Raw genomic sequence first — 23,291 nt, 5'->3', positions numbered from 1 at the left:
ATAGAACTTTGGTCTTGAATGAGCTGCCTGGGAGTGTTGCAAATATGCCTGTGGAGTGAACAGACTTTCCTTGAAAGGGACTTTGTTATTACTCCAGAATGAGATATAGTTCCTAGCCATATCGGGCAAAAAAAACTGCAATTTTTATTTTCTGTCAGTCTTAGTACATTATGCAACTACAGAAAAGTCAATCTTTGAAAACATTTTTTTGAGCAAAATGCTACTTGTCTAACCTGATTTTATGATTTATGCTAAGCTAAGCTAAAAGTTTTCCCGCCAGAAATGGAGATTGGCTAATTATGTTCAAAGACTGTTTAACCTTAGAGGTTATATGTAAAATTAGCCTATTTCCAAATGAAAGTGTTGTGTTCCGGTAAAGTCCACCCACAAGCTAGTCCATTTGTGTGTGATATAAAGTTCCTTTTAGTTGTTAATATAACATAGATTTTGCAATGCAAGTGAACACACCTCGTAAAAGTCCTTATGACCTGCGTGCTATATGAAAAAAACAACAACATCCCACAGGTCACGTTGAGTAAAATAATGATGTGGATTTTGGGGTGTATTATTCCTTTAATTGGCATCATGAAGCCACGTTAGACTGAATAATGAAGTGTACGTGTGTCAGACATGCTGCCGTTTCCCCTCAGTCATTCTCTTGGGACCTTGTTATCGCAAAACTTACACAATATGTTCATTATCTGATTCTCTAATTAATTTGCTCATTTATCCTTATCAGCAAGGACACGGGGATACTTTTACCTTAAACTACATTTCTGTCCTACTATTGTCTGTGGCCTAGATAGGGTTATATTTTTAACTTGTTCCTGAAATTTATAGGTTTAAGACTTTAATAATACAAGTATGAGTACTTCACCTGGACACCCTGAGCTAATGATTAAACAAGACAAAGAGCAACTGACAGGGCTTTATTGCATATATCCATGTGAATAAAAAGACATAAAGATGGAATGATAGCATGAAGGTGAGCAATAAAATGGCAAGGAAACGAAGACGACAATAGTTTGAGGTAAACTTATGAGAGAAAAGAGCAAGAGAGAGAGAGATTTGACCTGTCTGTGATGATGAACATTCAGTTCTGTGCAAAGTTCATTTAACTGCTGACAAATATTATGGGCAAAGTATACAACTGCAACATCACCAACAGAGCAAAGAACACACATTCAAGTTAGCATATGCTTTGTTGTTGTTTTTATGTCAGCAATGTTTCATAATCAATTTCATTAATTCTGAAAAATTACATTGAATGTAATCTTACACCTTACATTTTACTGTGTTAGGTCTCTACCTTATTATCTTTATTTTAAAGACCCAAATAATCTTTTTTTTTATATTTCAGATAAACAGAGACAATCAGGGGTGCATTTCCGAAAACCATCGTTCACCAACTAAGGTCGCTAGTTGTGTCATTACAGACATAGTTGATTTGGCATTTCCCAAATTTGTCGTTGCAACAAACATTCGCAAACTGCGACACAAACTGCTATGCTTGCAACTACACCTCTGGAGCTGTAGTTAGAAACATAGTTCCTGGCTGTGTTCTATTCCCAGTTATCCCCCCTATGCCATATCCATAGAACATTCTAACATTTAAACTTGGAATGATTTTTTTTTTTTTTTTAAGCAATTGGGCTCCCTTCGCAGTGCACTTTGAAAACATTGATGTCATTTTGAACACAGCCGTGGCTCATGACGAAATCTATAGGTGAGCTATTATTTAAATCAAAATTTATGTTACGTCTCCAAAGCTTGTGAAAACAAAAAAAAAACAGTGTCAAATAGTAAAAGTAGATTTTTTTTAAAAATAAATATAAAATATCCTACTTAATAATAATAATTGTCATCATCATTGATATTATTATTAAAGCATGATTTTTTTCATTTCCTAATAAATAAATATTGCATTTTATTATTTATTAAATAGCCTCATTATTTATTTATTTACATGATTTATATATGATATTAGAATATGTGTTAGCTTTTGTAAGGGGTTTTATGTTTTAGAATAGAATATATAATGATCTCAATAATATTTGTAAAGGAAACATGGGCCCTATATGTGCCATTTACATATATTTCAATTAATATGGAAAACGAGTGCATGTTTTTACCAAAACTAATTTTTATTTTAACTAATATTTATATTAACTAATTTTTTTTTTTTTAAATGTGTGTGCGTGTAAAGCCATATAATTTGCACAAAGAAATTATGGGGTTCTTCTCTAAAGAAGTTGTTACCACCCTGTTTAGAGTGTCATCATGCGCATTTTATGTTAAAACTAATGTGGTTCAAACGATGGATCTGTGACAGAGCAACTATGGTTTTTGGGAAACACTAATCATCATTCTTTTCCCAAACAACGTGCTATGATAGTTCAGTTTGGAAAACGCACCCGAGGTCTGCTTTATTTATTTATTTTGACCCAAAATAGTTGTTTTTATAACTTATACCTGTATCCTGCACTTGCTGCTCCTGGTTAGACCTAAACTGAATTGTGTTGCCTTGTACTTGTATATGTGTAATAACAATAAAGTTAAATCTAATCTAATTACATATTATTGCATATTTTCCCATACCTATATTATATTAATCTTTAAATGTATAAATGAATTCTAATTTAGTTCATATTATTTTTATCATTATTTCTTTCATTACATTTATAACATATTTTTCTGGCATCTGTACCACAAATTGTATACACTTCAAAATGTAACATAACATGATTTATGATTAAAATAATTTACAATCTCGAGATGACATTCAAATATTCCACTTATAAATTATATTAGTCCCACAGATGCCTGCTGTGTGTCATAGAAAACTGACAGCAGTGATCTATAATCTGGAATAATCTGGGTTAATTCAAATCTGTTTACACAGAAGTTTCCAGCAGAATTGATGAAAAGAGTTTGTTATGTACTCCACATTACTTCATAATTATTAACTGAAAAAAATTTGTTTACCAATTTAATAGCAGCTCCAAAACAATAAATAAGATACTGAGTAGCCTATTTTGGGCTGTCCAGGAATTCTTATGAAGGCTGTTTAGAATCACCCACATATGGTGACATGCCACTGATGTCATCACTGTTGCCAATTTTATGACATCACAGCCTTTCTACTCATCTGAGGAGACATCAAAATGGTGAACTCCAAACTGGAAATTCCCCTTCTGAGAATATGAAAGGATTGTGGAGACCACACCCTTTCCATCTGTGTAACCCACCCACACATGCACACACACACACACAGTGAAGAAACGGGTGTGACCACCACACGTTACAAATTCCTTAAAGGGCTACACTCTAACAAACACTGGGCTGTTATAGTCCAAATTTGGGTAAGAAGTGGCAAGCTATATGCACAGCTAGTGTTTTTCAGCCAATGATGAACTTCCGGTGGAAGGTTAAGGTTTCTTTGACAGCATAGATGTTGTAATGTAAATCAAATGTAATCAGTTAAATTCATTTGGTTGTTAAAGCATAAAGAGAGACAAAAAACATTTAAACACCGTCATTAGCAGTAGGCAAATACTGGGGTAAAATTAACTTCCAGATTTTTTTAAGACAGAAAGAAATATAACAATGCTTCTTGTTTGGTCTGATACCTACTTTATACCGTATATCCAGGCAGTGAAGATTGCTGTTTTTTTAAAGAAATCAGATCTTAAACGCTGCCATTTTGTATGGGATGACAGTTCACCGGAAGCCCTGGAGCTGGCTGACTGAAATTAAAAGTCTGTTTGCTTATACAGCATTGATTTGGTATGGGGTAAAAAAAAATCTGACTTTATTTATTTAATCATGTATACTTTCACTATGATATTGAAGTAAAAAGGTAATGTTGCTGTTTGGTTACCCACATCATTCAAAATACACAGTGTGTTTAACAGAAAAAAGAAACTTAATAACCTTATAAAGCAATGACAACCTTAAAAAGCACTCTATTATGTATTTATTAATTATTCATTTATTGGCATAGATGATATTTGATGACTGATTTTTCACTAAAAGGTTCTTAAAAGTGGAAAAAGTTACTTTAGATTATGAAAATGTTGTTCCCAATACGAAAACTTTTCACCAACATTTCTTTAGGTAAAAGCTTATTTTAACCATTATTTAATTTTCTATTTTTATATATATATTTTATTTTCAATTGTTATTCATTTTAAGAGTAAAGAACATCTTATGGAAATGAAAATTCCATGTATAGCTTAAAGTTTCTTTTTGAAACCAATTAAGAAACCTTTATATGTTTAGGTATGTAAGGCAAGTAACATCATTCATAAAAGCATTCATGTACAAATAGTCCCACAGAAGTGAATGCAACAGTTCATGTACAGTAGACATACGTCAAACTACAAATTTGAAATTACATTTTGAAAGTGTCAAATAACAAAAACCAGCACATTAAATGGCATGTTCTGAAAAGAATAAACTGTTACTTGTCCTGTCTGGACTGAAATCAGTGTCTTACATAAGTGGTGATAGTTTATTGTGTCTCACACAGGTCATGCTCTCCTTGAGGTGTGTTACGGATAAGAGATTGAGGTACAGTCTGAGAGATAATCACTAAATTATCGTCAGCATTTTTGCTGTCTCAGCATTCTCATTATTAGTGCTTAGGCTGCAAGTGACCTGAAACGAACAGTGCTCATACTGCAAAAAAAAAAGGTTTTCAAGTTTGTTTCTTTTAAAGGGTAAAACTGAATTCTGAAACTCTTTTTATTATGTTGAAAACAGCTGAGGAGAATTCTTTCTGGTTGTTTTGATGAATAGAAAGTTGAAAGAAACAGCATTTATCTGAGATATCAATCTTTATGGTGTTATAAATGTGTTTACCATCACTTTTGATCAATCCAAAGCATCTTGGTAAATAAGGGTATAAATTTCTATAACAATTTATAAAAAAGATACTGACTCTGAGCTTTTTTAATGGTTTATACATTTCTTGAATAGCAAATCAGCATATTAGAATTATTTCAAATTATTTCTGTAAATAATTATATAAAAGGATGAAGGATGCTAATACTTCAGCTTTGAAATGATGATAATTAATTATATATTGAAAAATATTAGAGGTCTTAAACATTATAAGAGTTAATAGTACAAAATATTTTGACTACTTTAAGAAACATAAAAAAACTCAGGTATTAGTGATTTATTCTTTGTTTTTACTGTTTTTTTTTGTTTGTTTTTTTGTTTTTTGATAAATGAATGCAAAATACCTTTTGCAGGGATATACTAATGAACATCCAGACACAATCCACTCTGCTGAGAGTTGATGAATCAAATGAATATTTAAACAGGGGTTGCATTTTTTCACTGTTAAAAACAAAACAAACAAACAACACAAATGGAAGCAGTGAGGGAATATCTGATTATAGCAATAGAGATTACACAAGCTCTACAATTCACCAGCATCATGTGGACAGCTGAGATCATTTCAATTAAACTGTTATGATAGTGTTTATGACTTTTAAGTGTTTTTAGACTATGGCTCTGTTTTTTGAGACTATAATTGAAATGAATCCGTTTTTGCATGGTATATTAGCATTAAAGTACGGAAGTGCTCTTTTGACTTTATCTGGAACTACATAAGCATTTATTTCATGTGTTACAAAATGAAAGGGAGTTTTCTGAAAATTAAACATTTCATCTAATTTAAAGCCAGCAGTCGATGAGAGTGGACCATTGTCATCTAATTACGATAAAGCTTGGCATGTTGTAATTTGAAAATTACCTCTACACTGAATAGCAGCATGTTATCACTCCACTCCGGACACATTTACAATGTTTTAATTTAGTTTTATTGATATATCTGCCAGTATTTGATAGGTTGTATGTAAAAGGTGAGATTGCGCTTATTAAAATTTTAAATCTTTTGTAACATTGCAAGCTTTAGATCAGGATTTTTTTCAAATATGTCTGTCTATTAGAATGGACAAAGTTTGTTATAAACAAGGTGTAATCTAAAAACAAAACCTCTTTTTTAAAAACAATTTTCAAGATAATACCAGCAATCATGTATGTTTTTATTTTATTTTATGAATTTTTACTATTATAATTTGGTGTCATTTATAGGAGCCTCAAGAACTGTGAAAACATACTTTTACATTTTTCTAAAAAAAAATTGCGTCTGAAGGGCTAATGTGTTATGATTATTAATTATGATTTATGCAAATTATTTAATGTTATATTAATGTTATTGACACAATAACAAAAATGCATTTGAAGGGGTAATTCACCCCAAAATAAAAATATTCTGTCACCCTCTACTTGCTCCAAACCTGTTACTCTCTTCTGTTGAGCGCAAAGGAAGATATTTTGAAAAATGTTTAGGGGTACAAACAGCCAATAACTATGGTAGTAATCTGTCTACAATGGCTGCTTTTTCCCAACATTCTTCAGGATATCTTGTTTTTTTGTTCAACAGATGAAAGAAATTCATAAACGTTTACAACCACATGAGTGTGAGTAATAGATGAGGAAGTTTTCATTTCTGGGTGGACTATAACTTTAAGACATAAACAGTTACAGAAGTTCAGGCTAAATATGAAAGCATATAAAAGCATCTATCAGAGACTTTCAGTATTTTAAGGCAGAAGGACTGATCTAATAAAGCCTGACATTGTTTGGCAGGTCTATTAATCAGTTTCAGAATCTAGAATGTGATATGGTCAGACTGTGGGAAAAAGAGGAGACAGAGGAAAAAAAGATACAGAAATGACATTGTTGTGTTGTCTTTTAAGGGCACATTTAGTTATGTAACTGCTATGGACAAAAATGTCCACTGTTCAGAAGTGTGTATGTGGAAACTGCAGTCAGAAACAGCGTTGAATGAAATGCTCATGGCTCTTTTCAAAAATAGACCAAATGGTGTGCGTCTGTGAGAGAGTCAGATTGTCTGTCGCCTGTAAATCTGCAACTAATTCTACACTAAATCACTATTCATTCACAAATGCAGTCTTTTTGTCAATAAAAGCAATTATATCCACAATGAGGGTCAGAAATAAAATGTAGAAATTATATAATGGATGGGAAATTAAAATGTTGTGGGAAAAAATGCACCACAGTGAATTCTTGTTTTATAAAATATAGAAGTGTGTGTGTGTGTGTGTGTGTGTGTGTGTGTGTGTGTGTGTGTGTGTGTGTGTGCGCGCGTGTGTGTGCGCGCGTGTGTGTGCGTGCGTGCGTGCGTGTGTGTGTGTGTGTGTGTGTACATATTAAATTCAAACTATGACTAACTATAGATTAAGCATGAGTATTGTTTATCTCCCAACATAAACTACTGCTTTTATGACAATATATGTGTAATATAAGATCGTCTAAATGATTTGATGTTATTTTAATTTAATAGATGAAAACTTGATCAAGTATTTTGGTTTACAGATATTCAGCAATTCCATCAGATAGAAAAAACTGCCATTAAAATTGTTTCTAAGTGAAAATATGACCAAATAATGCATCACTCTTGCAATATCATGCTGTGCGTGCAAATGAATGAGAAAATGAACAAGAATCTATTTTGCTGAGTACACAGAGCCCTCTGTTGGCTGAAAAGGCAAGCTGCATTAGAAAAAAGGGAATCAATTTCGATTTTATCCAATGGTTTCACGACATCAACTGGTCAAAATTGAAAGCTGCTCATGTAAATGAATGAAATTTCACTTAATTTATTGAATTACTATCATCATTAAAAATACGATAGATGGCTGATTTTTTATTTGCTTATGAAAACTATGGAGGCCGAAACCTACAAAAACAATAAATAAATAAATACACAAATAAACAAATAAATAAATTCCTGAATAAAAAATAATAAATAAATAAATAAATACCCAAATAAATAATAAGTAAATAAATTCACCCATTCTTGCATAAAACAATAAATAAATACTCCAATAAATACCCTAATAAATAAATCCACAAATTTTTGCATTAATAAAACAATGACTAAATAAATAAGTACCCCAGTAAATGCCCAAATAAATATTCAGTAAATAAATTAATTAATTAGTCAACAAATTCCTGCATTAAACAATGAATAAATAAATAACCCAATAAATATCCAAATAAATAAGTAAATAAATAAATCCACAAATTCCTGCATAAATGAAACAATGAATAAATAAATACGCAATTAAACAAATAAATATATATAAAAATCCACAACTCCTTACATTAATACAAATTATTTAATTATTATTAATTAATAGTGCGAGTAAATAAATCAACTTTCAGTTTAGCACTTACTTATTACCCCAAAATTCATTTAATTATTTACCTGCACGCACTATTCATTATTTCTATATTTATTCATGCAGGAATTTGTGAATTTTAATATACATTTACTTATTTATTTATTATTAATTAATTAATTTATTTATTTATTTATTTATTATTTTATTTATGCAGGAATTTATGGATTTATTTACTCAATTATTTATAAATTTACGTATTTATTTTTTTATTGCTATACAGGTTTCATCCTTCATAGAAACCTGCAAAAACAATAAATAAATACGTAAATAAAAAAACAAATAAATACACAAATTCTTGCATAAATAAAAAAACAAATAAATAAATGAATACGCAAATAGATTCATTCATTCACTTGTTGGCTTAGTCCCTTTATTAATCCGGGGTCGCCACAGCGGAATGAACTGCCAATTTATCCAGCAAGTTTTTACGCAGCGGATGCCCTTCCAGCCGCAACCCATCTCTGGGAAACATCCACACACACAACGGACAATTTAGCCTACCCAATTCACCTGTACTGCATGTCTTTGGACTGTGGGGGAAACCGGAGCACCCAGAGGAAACCCACGCGAAGGCAGGGAGAACATGCAAACTCCACACAGAAACACCAACTGAGCCGAGGTTCAAACCAGTAACCTAGCGACCTTCTTGCCGTGAGGCGACAGCACTACCTACTGCGCCACTGCCTTTATTAATAGTGCGGTGTGAAAGACGGAAAAATCTACGTTCAGTCATAGTCCTTTTGTATTCCATAGTCTTTAGTTCAGTTTTACATTGTCGTATTCCCCCTACATCCGTGTAATTTATTTAATTATTAATCTGTCCGCACTATTTATATAAACTTTAGAAAACGTTGAGTTATTTATTTAACCCAATGGTTGAGTTAACACAATAACATAATACATAATATATAATAAAAAATAAATAATTTTGTTGTTAATTTTTAACAAATTACCTCCGTCTCGTGGTTTTTATACCCATTTTACCATCCAAGACCATCTTTTAGAAGCTTTGGATATGATTAAAATGTAGGCTATTGTACATTGTGGACAAAGCCTGCTGCAACTGCTGGGCAGCCTCTAGCTCCATATTCTGCTCCATCAACAGCATTTTCTGCTCGCTCAGTTTATATCTGTCTGCACTTTTGTTCTGTTTCTTCAATGTTTGTAATTCTTGATTTATTTTAACAAAAGTGTCTGGAACTAAAATGTAATACAAATAATGCATTTTCAATATTTTAGTAAACTGTTATTCATTAACCCAGCCATAATTATAAAATTAATAGTATTATTAGTAATAATAGCAATAGTAATACCAGAGTGGGAAAAAAAACATTTAATCAAAATAACCCAATGCACTGGGTTAAAATAACCCATAGTTGGGAAGGTGCTATAATAACCTAGAGTTGGGTTATATGTTGGGGTAATTTTAACCCAACTATTTTATGCAGGATTTTGTGGATCAATTATTAATTTGCATATTTGTTTATTGTTTTTGCAGGTTTTGTCCTACTTACATTTGTACCATATAAAACAAACATAGCAAAATCGTACATGATGTATGTGAAAACAAGTCTTGATGACATTATTGCATACTCTCACAGCTTCATTACAATCAATAGTTTAAGAGTAGAATTTGATTACATAATTATTGAAGAGGAAACTAAAGTATATAGTAACAAGACAAATAATTAAAACGTGACAAATAGCCATCGATTTGCCCTGAAGCGCAAGTCTTTTTAACCGGACGTACGTGGTGATTTCTTTCTTTATTTTTTTGTTTAGCGTACACACTTCCTTTATTTTTTATGAAACGTATAACTGTTAAATCGATGTAAAGGATTCACGAAAACCTGCTTTTCCTGCAATGTGTTGTTGTCTATACGCACAGTTTACTTAAAATTATGGACCGTTTAACAAAAAGCTAAATAAAATAAGTTAAACATGTAGACATGGTTTACTATTTAACAAGAGAATTTAGCAGTTAAATAAGATTTTTTGGCGGGAACAATTTGTTTATTTGGAAAACGATCAACAATTTGTTAAATTAGTAAATCATTGTTTCTGTTTTGTTACGATTGCAAAAATTAATAAAAACTGATATTCTTATATTATTGTCTCCTTCTAAGTATTTAACCGTTGAAAAAAATCTATGTGACCATTTAAGATATTGTATATATGTTCTTTTTTTACTTTTTGAAAAATATGTGTAAAATTACTTGTGCCGATCACTTTATCGAATTGAAGAGCGTGAACCAGAAGATCAACCGCGACTCGCCGTTCATCTGACGTGTAGTAGAGTCGGTGTAGTGTTGACGTGTCTCTAAAGCGCTTTCCTCCCTTCGCTCCTCTCGCTTCTCTCTTTCTCTCTCACCCGGGCGGCGGAGCGCACCGGTAGCGCTAATTATCCGTTTACAACTCACTGGGACTCCAGACAGAGACCGTGATTTCAGGGGACCGTCATCATGGCGAGTGAGTGCAGAGTTTTCGAGCGTTTATCCTGTGTTTGGTAGAGTTGTTCAATGTAAATCTGCTGTCAATTCACACTCGAGTTCTGTTAGCACTGTTAGCATGCTAGCCAGAGAGCTTTCTTTGACTAAACCTGAGAGAAGGGTTTCAGATTCTATACTATTCACATTTGTAGAGCAGTCAACTGGAATGCGTTTAAATGTTTCTGTGGTTTATTTGTTTGATTCACCAGTTGTTATTCGTGTGTGGGGGTACGTTTACGTTGCTTTTCTGGTGGCTAATGGTTGAATGGCTTCGAGCAGCTAGCATTAGCTTGTAAGCTACTTTTTAACACGTCTGCTTGATCTTTTTTTATTCTGCAAACCGTCAACGAGGCCTTCAGTTATTTGAAATAAGGCACAATACTGTGAAATAGCCTTATTTGTTGTTATATCGGACTGCAAGACCGGAGGGAAGTTGTCAAAGATTCCAGAGGCTAACGTTATAGGTTTCAGGTTAATTGATTGCACTTAACGTTAACTTGTGTGTTTAACATGAAAACATACTAAACAAAAACAGAGAAATTGATAAGTTGTTAGGTCTGATGTATTATAAGATTTTGTATTGTAAGAAATGTTGGGAAAATGACTTTTTTATTCATCAGTTTAATGATGACGACGCTTTAGATTGGACTGTTGTTGTCCTTAGTAGTTCGACAAGGATTTTGGGAAAGTGAGACTGTTTATCAGTTGTTGAGTGATCTCTGTATACATTTTCACCTCATGTTGGTGAATTGCAGTAATATGGTTCAACATATGTTATGTTGCATTTAGTGAAATTGTAAGTAGTTTAATTTTCTGTCATCAAATAATTTGTGAGATTTCTCATGTTTTTGTCATTTCCAGTTAAGTTCTTGGAGGTAATAAAACCGTTTTGTGCGGTTTTGCCTGAAATCCAGAAACCAGAACGAAAGGTAAAACATTGCACACAGCGTGTATCGATTTTTATTTATTATTATAACTTTATGTAATAAACAGCATTTCTAACTTTAAACACTTTTTTGTTTCAGATCCAGTTCAGAGAAAAGGTGCTATGGACTGCCATCACATTGTTCATCTTTCTTGTTTGCTGTCAGGTAAGTTGTGTTTTTCAGAGTATGAATAAATACACTACACCTATGCCTTTGTTCTCCAGCTACTTCAGTGTAAAGTCAAGATTTTAGTTGAGAGCTGATGACTGTACTGTTTCTCTTGGTCTTAGATCCCACTGTTTGGGATCATGTCTTCAGATTCAGCAGATCCATTCTACTGGATGAGAGTCATTTTGGCTTCCAACAGAGGTAAGACACTGTACTCACTCAGTGTAACTCACAATTAATGAGGTGCTATGTTTTATTGAGGTAAAGTATGCTTTATATTCCCACATTCTCCTTAATAACATAAGTTATATTAGCAGTCAGTGACTATCAAAGAACAGCAGTGTTCAGTCAATTAAAATAAATAGTGCTCATGTTGTTTTGAAGTCATACTTAAATCGATTTCAAATTCAACATTTAAGGTCCCGCAGTAAACAATATAGACACCATAAGATGAACGAATGTTTCAATATAAAACCAACTTTACCTCAATCTATGTTTTTATTGATTAACATTAGTTTAATCAAGCACGTAATGATCATCACCTCAAAACTTTATATGATTGTGAGATAATTTTTTTCAAAGAAACATTTACTCTTATTCAGCGATGTGCGTTTAATTAAAACTGACAAAATGCATATCAATTTAGAAAAGTTTTTTTTTTTTTTTAAGTTTTACTTTTTTCCAAAATCTTAACCGTTAAAAGTTTTTTACTAGTGTTTAAGCATTTACACTCAATAGTATTTGTGAACTGAATTAATGTTTGTGTGGCATTGTGATAGTATCAGGTATCGTGGATTGCAAAATGTATAATGACTGTTTTTCAGGTACTTTGATGGAGTTGGGTATCTCTCCCATTGTGACCTCTGGTCTGATCATGCAGCTGCTGGCTGGAGCTAAAATCATTGAGGTCGGAGACACACCGAAAGACAGAGCGCTCTTTAATGGAGCCCAAAAATGTAGGGGTTTCAAGTTACTCTTTTGCATGCCTGTATTAAGGAATAGTTCACCCAAAACTGAAAATTCTGTTATCATATACTTACCATTAACTTGTCACAAATGTATTTGAGTTTCATTCTTCTGTTGAACACAAAATAAGTTACTTAAAAACATGTTGAAAACTGGTAACTATTGACTTCCATTGAATTTCAGTTTTTCCTACTATGCAAGTCAGATTTTCAACATTCTTTTAATTTTTTTGTGTGTTTAGCTGAAACAAAACTCATAAAGGTATGAAACCATTTGAGGGTGATAATTTTTAACTCGAGTGAACTATCCCTTTAATATTGCTGAGTTATAGATTAGTTATTATAATGCAACAGTGATGGTAATTGCTTAATTGTTTTCCAGTGTTTGGTATGATCATCACCATTGGCCAGGCTATTGTGTACGTCATGACTGGAATGTATGGAGACCCTTCAGAGATGGGTGCTGGCATCTGTCTGCTGATCATCATTCAGGTGAGAGAGCATGGACACAATGTGTGTATTTATTACCTGTATAATGTGGCTTTAAGCTCAGGGATTTGTATATTGTTATATGCATGTTTTGTTTTTTATTAAAGAGTGCAAGGGGTGTGATTTAAATTTATTTATTTTTTTTTTCCTGTAGTTGTTTGTGGCTGGTCTGATCGTGTTGCTGCTGGATGAGTTGCTGCAGAAAGGTTATGGTTTGGGCTCTGGTATCTCTCTCTTCATTGCCACTAACATCTGTGAGACTATCGTATGGAAAGCATTCAGCCCAACCACAGTCAACACAGGCAGAGGTGTGTTCAGGACACAGCATATCATTTTGAGCAATGCTGTAGTGTCATGAGTGACGAGTTGGCTAAATTTTGTTTGTGTGCGTTCAGGTACTGAGTTTGAGGGAGCCATTATTGCTCTGTTCCACCTTTTGGCCACTCGCACTGATAAAGTCAGAGCTCTGAGAGAGGCTTTCTACAGACAGAACCTGCCTAACCTCATGAACCTCATCGCTACAGTCTTCGTCTTTGCTGTGGTCATATACTTCCAGGTCAGTTACATGAAATTTTGCACTTATATATAGCTGCACACCCTCAGAAACCAATTTTAAAAATTAATTTGGGTACTTCATTGATTATTATTATTTTATTTTTTCTTGTCATTACTTGTTTTGTGTATTGGTTGGAAATATTGAATATAAGCACATATTATAAGTACTTGACAATTGTAATTGAAACTCTATTTACATGTTTTTTATTTTCAGGGCTTCAGAGTTGATCTGCCCATCAAGTCTGCACGTTACCGTGGCCAATACAACACATATCCCATCAAGCTGTTCTATACCTCCAACATTCCCATCATCCTGCAGTCTGCTCTGGTTTCCAATCTTTACGTCATCTCTCAGATGCTCTCCACTCGATTCAGCGGCAACTTCCTAGTCAACCTTCTGGGGACTTGGTCTGTAAGTGTGACATCTGTTTAAAACTAGTACCAAATTTATTTCGATAATTTTCAGCACTTATTTCTTTTCCCCATTTTTCTAAACTAAAGGATTTAACAACATTTTCAAACCTTAACTAGTAAGATAGCTTTCTTTGATCTATATCTTAAATATTAATAATTAAATATGTATGATATAAATATACACTTGACGCCCCATGACGGTTTATACCATTGTGAATGCAAAATCGTGCCAATCCATTCTAAGAAACATCATTTAAAAGTCTGAAACTGGTATGAAGTTATTTAAAGTCTATATTATTTTTGCTGCATTTTGCTTTTGTATTTTCTTTTAATGACTTGTTTTTTGCTAAACTGAAATATTAGATCTTCGTCAATTTGTATGAAAATGTTTAAAATAAAATTTGTTGTTCAAAAAAACTGAAATTGGCAGTTCTAGAGCACCGATAGACATCTTAAGTATTCACAAAACCCATTACTTGTAAAATTGGTTTTTATATCCGCATGCAGCCTAAAAAAAATGAAACGGACACATTTATATAGTTTGACCTACAGCAACTTCTAAAATAGTCACTAAATATTCCTCAAAACGTATACATTTTATTAATAAGTTAGATGTAATTTCAATACATTCTTAAATTTAAATCACTGAAGCATGTATTACTAAACTACTACTGAAAAAACTTGACCTTGATTGTTAATGTATAATTCGCACATTGCTCGAGAGCTTTGTTCATCTTTGGAATAAAGACACTCTAGAATAAGTCAGAGTTCTCATCTATAAACAGCAACGATCCCAAGATCACCAAAATCTAGAATGGCGGATGTCTTGCTGTCTTTGGAGGATTCGAGAACTCTCGGATTTAATCTAAAATCTCTCAATTTGTATGAAGATGAACAAAGGTTTCAGGGCACTGGAATGATATGAGGATGAGTAATTAACAGAGTTTTCATTTTAAGATGAACTAATACTTAAAGTACATTTTTAGGAATGCTAATAAATAAGTTTGACATGTACCACAATGCGTTTTGTTCATGTTCAATTAAAACACTGACAAACAATTGTGTTATTATTGCTTAATTACACCATTTCTTAAATGTTGTTTGTAATTATTAATAATATTGTAGTATTATGTGGTATATTATAGTATTGTTCAAACTTTACTAAGTTTTATGATAATTCATGTTATACAGTAAACTATATTTTTATGACGGAATTTTATGCTTTCATTTGTGTGTGTGCAGAAATGTCAGGGCCTTATACTTGAAAATTCAATTGAAGAAAAAAATGCATATTGAAAAACGGCTTGATCCAGAAAGCAAACATAATTAGATGAAGTAAAGAAACCTTCATTTTGTTTTTCCTAGGACACCTCATCTGGAGGTCCAGCGCGCGCCTATCCTGTGGGCGGTCTCTGTTACTATCTGTCTCCTCCGGAGTCGTTTGGTTCTGTGCTTGATGACCCAGTTCATGCAGTGATCTACATTGTGTTCATGCTGGGATCCTGTGCCTTCTTTTCAAAGACCTGGATTGAAGTTTCTGGATCTTCTGCCAAAGATGTGAGTCACCTGTTATTGTTCATTTATCGGCACATACATTTTGATTCTATAAAATGTAATGGCTGAATGTGTTGTGTGTGTGTGTGTTTTAGGTAGCTAAGCAGCTGAAAGAACAGCAGATGGTGATGAGGGGACACAGAGAGACCTCCATGGTTCATGAACTCAACAGGTGAGCGGCAAAAACACTGGATGCTCTGCTTTTAAATGCTTTCTTATCTGAACTTTTATTAACCTCAAATTTTCTTTGTCATCCAGATACATCCCCACAGCGGCTGCATTTGGTGGACTGTGTATCGGAGGCCTTTCAGTAATGGCGGACTTCCTGGGCGCCATCGGCTCCGGAACGGGAATCCTATTGGCTGTTACCATCATCTATCAGTACTTTGAGATATTTGTTAAGGAACAGAGTGAAGTCGGCAGCATGGGAGCGTTACTCTTCTAAACAAGGACACTCACAAACACACACATACTTGCTGACACCTTTTTATTATTTTTATGATTGTTGTTGTCATTTAATTCTTTTATTTCGGTGCAATTTGAGCATAATTAGTGGTCTGTCACGAGCGCTGTCTTGGGAGAACGTGCTCTTAGCCGCTAGCTCAGGCCGAGTAAGTTCTCCTGTATGTCAGAAGTGGCAAAACGTTTCTAAAATTCAGTGATGAAGCTGAACTTCAGTAATGGAACAGTAAAGATGGACTCTGTGAGCTCTGACTAGGAATATTTAGATGAATTAAATTTTCTCTTCACATCAGTCTGTCCTTCATCTGTCTCCAGCCATCACCGAATCCATTCATCCACTCTTTTCTTTAGTTCCTGCCTGGTCCTAGTTGATAAAGATTTTCCAGAGAGTATTGCTTATGTTGGGTGACTGATTTACTCGACACTGCCAATTTTGACAACTGCTTCGTGTTTGTCAGTCATATCGGTCTTGTATGTAAAGCTGGCAGGCAGTTTGCTTTTCTAACTCATTGAATCATGCTAAGTCATAAAAAGTGTGATTTAGTTATGGCTACAAATATAAGAGCTAAACCACAGGTTCTTGTTTTCCAGTCAGCAATTGTCAATTCTAAACAAGGCAGCATAGGAGTAAAGCAACGCACAGTTTGGCACCAATGGTGTGTGTGTGTGTGGTTTTTCTGTGTTTGTTGGACATGTATTTCATAACGCTGGGATCTTTTTTTTTTTTTTTTTTTTTTGTACACAACACATCTTACACAATAGAGAGCAAGGATTTTCTGTATTTGAAAGTACCTGGTCTTTAGTGAGAGCTTCAGTGACAGATGGAAGTGGTCACTTTCCCAAATTAAGCCCTTTTTACTGTATCATTGGGTGTCTGTATATATGACATTTAATGCTGTGCGCGACCATGTAAAATAAGCCCTTCTTTTTCTTTCTTTTTATTTTGGACTGTAAAAAGAAATGTTCCGAACAAATATATTCAGCAAAGACTGATCATTCTCAATAAAAACTCATTTTTTGGGAGATGCTGAATTGTTTCATTTTTCTGAGTAGATCTATCTGCAATATGCATACCATAAAACAGCTTAGTGTATTTAAAAGGATAAGTTCTCAGACATTGTAAAAGAGCTATAAAAGGTGTAAAATTGGCCTAATGGGCTATATGCACGGCTAGAGTTTTAAAGCCAATGATAAACTTCTGGTGAAAGCTTAATGTGACTTTTTAATGTCACAAGGTTCCTTATACAGCATCAGTGTTGCAATGTAATTATAATACATTCAGTTAAATTGACTTTTTTTATTCATTTAGTTGTTTAAGATTAAAACAAAATGAAAGACTTGTAACCAGGCTAATGCAAAAATTCCATTGAAAATATTGGGGTAAAATTAACTAATTTAAAAGACATGGCGGGGGGAAATGTAATTTAACGCGGTGCGTCTTCTCCAATCTGAGACCCACTTCTTATCACTTATCTAACAGGCAGAGAAGATCGCTGACTTAAAGAAATCAGATCTTAAAAGTGACAATTTTGTAATGAAAGGACAGTTCACCAGAAGCCCTTGGCTTGGGCTGCCTGACTGAAAATGAAGTCAGTGTGTGCATATAGCCAATTTTAACCAAAACCGTACTACCATATTTAAGTACACATTATCTTCTGTGTTTATTGTCCATGGCTGTAACAATGTAGCGTAAACATCTCGTTCTGGTATGATTCGTGATTTCATGCTGCATGTGTGGACAGACGAACGAAATGTGGTGTCTCGCAGGACCACAGAGCTACATAAATTACTCATAAACACACAAACAGAACACTGAAGATAACAGCTGATTTAAAAAAAAAACTTTGCATAACCAACATATACTATATGATACTGAACTATACACAAAAGATAGACTATTCAAGTACTTTTACATGAGACAATGTATAGGATATTGTGCAAGAGAGGTATAGGTGAATATTGTGCAAAATAGTTATTCATTCATATTCTTTTCAGCTTAATCCTTTTATTTATCTGGGGTTGCCACAGCGGAATGAACCGCCAACTTATCCAGTATATGTTTTATGCAGCAGATGCCCTTCCAGCTGCAACCCATCACTGGGAAACATTCATACACACTCAAAGCAGATACCCAATTCACATGAAGCACGTCTTTGGACTGTGGGGGAAACCGGAGGAGAGGAAACCCACGCGAACATAGAGACAACATCCAAACTCCAAATGACAGCCGAGGATTGAACCAGCAACCATGCTGTGAGGCGGTCATACTACCCTCTGCACCACCGTGACACGCACAAAATAGTTATTTAAAGTTTAATATAGTGCAAAAGTTATTTAAGGTTGAGGCACGCAGTGCAACATGATTGTGGCACATTTTTCCTCATTGAGTTTTGTAAGATGGGTGTCAGGTGCATAAGAGAGAAGAGTGTTTCTACAGGTGGTTTGTCGAGCCCACTCACCAGAATGAAGCATTGTTTGAAATGCACAAAATTTTCAAGAGACAAGGGGTGATTAACAAAATGTCTATAGTGCAACCTGGTGCAAGAGTCAGAGATGAGAGCGTGTCTTTTTCTACACGTGGTTTGTTCCTCTCACTCAGGAATGCATGGTAATTTGACTGGAGTTGAGGGCTCTAACAGCCTGTGGAAAGAAGCTGTTAAGTAGCCGAGCGTGATTTCCGTAAACAATTACAGTAAAATCCGTTTCTAAAGGGTTGTTCTTTTCTCGCAGGCGATATGAGATATAAACAAACACGCAGGGTCCTCGTCTACTCTTTATGACGTCGTAATGTTTGATTTTGTAACGTGGGTCTGTGGTCTGAAAGCGGCGTCTACTACCGAATAAATGACAGAAGGACAAGACGGTGGATCTTTGGTGGTCAACTAAGCACTTTTATTGAGAAAAATAAATCCGCGAAGAAGGTGAATTTTATTTGCCGTTGATAAATTTCCATTGCAATAATTGTAAAAAGAAATGACAGCTATCGACGGGCAAGGTAATGTTAATTCAGAATATATTAATAGTGTATTTAAGCTCTGAATAAAAGTTCAGATTCTTATTGACTGTTTACTCGCAGAATTTCCGTGAGGTCTGTGAAATATAACTTGGTTATAAAACGAGTTACAGCGATGACCTTGTTTGGTCTCACTGACGCCATACGGGGGTAACCCTCACAAACTAGTTTGCATAAATTAAATTCTCTTTTCTTCCATGCAAGTTGAAATAAATTGAAATGCATTTTTATAGATATTTAACAAAAATCAAGAAATGGTAGGAAAAATAAAAAGACGAACTAATAAACCGAATAATATGTCTTGATAAATAAACATTGACGTTTATTTTAGTCATCTGAATCTTGTACAAGTTTATGCATTGTACTCATTCATTCATTCATTCATTTATTCATACATTCATTTTTCTTCGGCTTGGACCGTTTAGTCACAAGGGGTTTTGCTACAGTGGAATGAACAGCTAATTTATACAGCAAATGTTTTACACAGCGAATGCCATTCCAGTACAGGGAAACACACAATTTTGTTTATTCAATTCTAGGCATTGGCTGGTGTAAGATTCTGATGGTATGATAACCTTGGATTTAAATATCACGGTTTGACCGTGTTGTGATTACTGTTCTAAAATATCTTCTTTTTAAATGTCTGAATAAAAAACAAAACCTTTTCCCCCTTTGAACACAAAATATTTTAATTTGGGAAACATTTAAAATATTTTGGAACAGTAATAATGGCAGGCTAAATCACAGACTCCTGCTGTCCACTTGTTTCAAAACGGGGCATCTTTGGATATCTTTTCTGCCGGAGATACTGCTGTCCTAAAAACAAACAAAAAAATGTAAATAAAACAAAATCTTACTCATACCTTAGGAACGGTAAAGCAGACAAATTTGACTGTTTTAAAACCTTGACTTTTCCAAACGGTGATATACCTTGAACACAGTTGTTGTCCCATGCCTATTTAATTCACCTATAGTGCATGTCTTTGGACTGTGATGGAAACCAGAGCACCCGAAGGGCACCCAAGCCAACACAGGGAGAACAGGCAAACTCCACACAAAAATACCAACTGGCCCAGCAGGGATTCACACCAGCAACTTTCTAGCTGAGGTGACAGTGCTTACCACTGAGTCACCATCATTGTACTTATATTTAATAAAAATAACCAACCCTCAAAATTAATAAATGTAGTTTTTGTTGTTGTTGTTCAGTTTAATACACATTTTGAATAACGTTGAAAACCTGTAAGCAATGCCTCCACAGTAATAGTTATTTCTTTAATAAAATATCTTCTTTTGTGTTCAACAGAATAAGTAAGACTTTAAATTTCTGGGTGAACTATCCCTTTAATAATGGCAAATTTTTATTTTATTTTTATTTAAGTACATGGTGAATAAAATAGCTGATATAAAGTGGGATCCACCTGCAAATCTTAGTGACAGGAATGTGTGTGCGTCTGAACATAAACCTTTAGGAATATACCCCCTTTTTAAAACTGTTAATTCCAGTGATAGGAAATAAGAGTGAAACTCTCTTTTTAAGTTGTTAAATTTACTTGACAAATTGTAAATGTCACCATTACCTCATTAAAGGGAAAGACCAAGTCATATTTATTACTAAGGAAGAGCATGAAACTCCCAGCACTGTGAAACAGGAAGAGGAAGATACAAATGGGGATCCTAAAGGAAAAGGTGAGAGAATAATCAGAGGATAATGCTCCTTAACCTGCATATTTTATAAGATCACCAAAAAGCAATGCTTCATTCTTGATAATCATTTCGGATTTGTTGTCCACTTCACATTCTCTTCATTCAGGCCTCATCCTCCCAACTGGTGAAATAAACTGGGACTGTCCGTGTTTGGGTGGGATGGCGAGTGGAGTGTGTGGAGAGCAGTTTAAATCTGCGTTTACCTGCTTTCACTTTAGTCAAGAAGAGGTGAAGGGCTCTGATTGTCTGGAGCAGTTCATATCCATGCAGGAGTGTTTCCATCAACATCCTGAACTCTTCCCTCAGGACAACAATGATCTACAGACTGCAGATCCGGACCAAGAACACTCCTCATCCATCTCTGACTTCACAACAAACAAAGAATCGGACTCTTTGCCCACTGAGACAGATGAGATTCCCACACAGCTGCCTGTAGTCAGTTAAAACATCTGTCATTTAAGCATTTATTTACTATTATCTATTGATGTAGACAAGGACAGCGTAAATATAGGTAGATTATATGGTGAGCTTGTTTAAAAAATGGTGAGTTTCAAAAAAATGTAATAATTAAAGGTTTAAAGAAACTGTGGGGAAAAATTGTAACAAATTTTATAAAGCTGGTCATTTTATTTTGACGTTCAATCCTCCATACTGACAAACTATGACTATTGCCTCAGAAAGCAATACTGCTGCTTATTAGTTGGGTTAACTCGGCAAGTCATTGTACAAGATTGCTTTGTTTTGTAGCCAATAAAAATAATTCTTAAAGAGGACCTATTATGCAAAAATCACTTTTATTAAGGGTTTAAATCGGTTTAAATATATGTGTGTGGCAACAGTCTGCGAATATAGCCAGATTCTAATAGTAAAAATATATTAGAGGGGGAACGCCCTAGTGAGATTTGGTCTCTTTGTTAAAGTATTTTCACAAGCACATTTTAATTTTCATTGAATTACATTTACTTTCTCTGGTAATTTATTCTTACTCATAATTCAGGTGTAACTATTGAGACGTACAATGTGTGTGTTTTAGGTCAAACAGCAAAACAAGTGTTTGTGTGTGAAATGTGAATCATATTAAGATTAAAGGTTATAGACAGATGATTTGATTGGTCATTTTAATCATGTAATACTTGTATATAATTGTGTGCTTTTGTAGTCAAATGATCTGAAATAATATAAGAAAAGGTAATGTATCATCTTGCATTAACAGTGGGTTCAAATTATGGAAATTATATGAAAATTTTAACCGATAATTAAGTCCTTTTCATGCCCAATTCCAATACCAATAATCAATATATTTTAATTTTGACATTATAATGTTTATATAAATGTATATTTTCACATTGTCAATTCAATAATTGTCTTATTTAAAAATATTAAAAGCCTTTTAAGAATTAAAATATAATATATTTGTTAAACATTTCAGAGCAGAGCCTTGTGGCTAAAGGTTATAATAAAATTTAGAAAAATGCTTTCTGCTACATTGACCATTGTCTAGAGCCTGGTCTTGATAGGTTTTTTTGGGATAATTCCGCAAATATTTTCAAATTTTCCATAGGCAACCAAATTTCCTGTCTGCCAGTTTACTGTAAAAACTTTTTTTTTTGTATTTCCTACTAGACCATTGGTCTGATTTTCACCAAATTTGTCCATGATGACAAAAAGTTACAAAATTCACATCGCTAGGTGTAATGTAAAACTACATCTGAGGCTGTATCTCTGCAATTCTTAAAGATATTGACATAATTTTAGCTGTTTCATTGTCACCTTACACACTTACTACACCAAAAACATTTGGTGACAGCGCCACCAAGGGATCAAGAGTGATAAGCCATTCATGAACCATTTATATTAAAAGTTCCAAATTTGATAACTTGTGAATGTATATGTTTACTTTACCTTCATGCCTACAACACAGACACCAATTATGCCAAAATTTGCCAAATTTACTGTTCGTCATATTTTTGTTTGTTCTAAAACACTCTTTTTCAAATTCCTCCAAGATCCTTGGTACAGTTTTCAATAAATTTGACGCAGATCATCTTTCATGGAATTTGTGTCCATACATGAGAGTTTGTTTACTGCACTGACAAATATATATGGCGGTACAATGCCAAACTGCATCTGAGTCTGGAAATCTGCAATGCTTATACATATTGACACCAAATCGATCATGTCATTGTTGCCTCATACTACATTACATACATTTAGTAATAGCATTACCTATTAAACCAATAAAAACCAATAAAAATTAAATAGTA

The 23,291-nt window shown here is 33.8% G+C and overlaps 3 protein-coding genes across 3 annotated transcripts in view; all 3 read left to right on the top strand.

The window, feature by feature from the left end:
• pfkfb4b (6-phosphofructo-2-kinase/fructose-2,6-biphosphatase 4b) overlaps positions 1-23,291 on the top strand; it is a 514,755-nt gene that overhangs the window by 422,120 nt on the left and 69,344 nt on the right. The gene's annotated exons all lie outside the window — the stretch shown is intronic.
• On the top strand, positions 10,634-17,330 carry sec61a1a (SEC61 translocon subunit alpha 1a). Its single transcript, NM_153659.2, is given in 12 exon segments — positions 10,634-10,754; positions 11,636-11,703; positions 11,800-11,865; positions 11,991-12,069; positions 12,693-12,824; positions 13,216-13,325; positions 13,477-13,630; positions 13,718-13,878; positions 14,092-14,289; positions 15,657-15,848; positions 15,941-16,017; positions 16,104-17,330. Coding segments are annotated over 12 exon segments (1,431 nt in total). The 5' UTR covers positions 10,634-10,747; the 3' UTR covers positions 16,291-17,330.
• chchd4b (coiled-coil-helix-coiled-coil-helix domain containing 4b) lies at positions 19,094-21,784 on the top strand. The gene is given in 3 exon segments (NM_001006051.1): positions 19,094-19,302; positions 20,911-21,009; positions 21,134-21,784. Coding segments are annotated over 3 exon segments (459 nt in total). The 5' UTR covers positions 19,094-19,280; the 3' UTR covers positions 21,472-21,784.

The sequence above is a fragment of the Danio rerio genome, chromosome 6 (assembly GCF_052040795.2).
Source record: "Danio rerio strain M-AB ecotype USA chromosome 6, GRCz13ab, whole genome shotgun sequence".
NCBI lineage: Eukaryota > Metazoa > Chordata > Actinopteri > Cypriniformes > Danionidae > Danio > Danio rerio.
The sequence above is the reverse complement of the archived record's forward strand: the minus strand, read 5'-3'. Positions and strand labels throughout refer to the sequence as shown.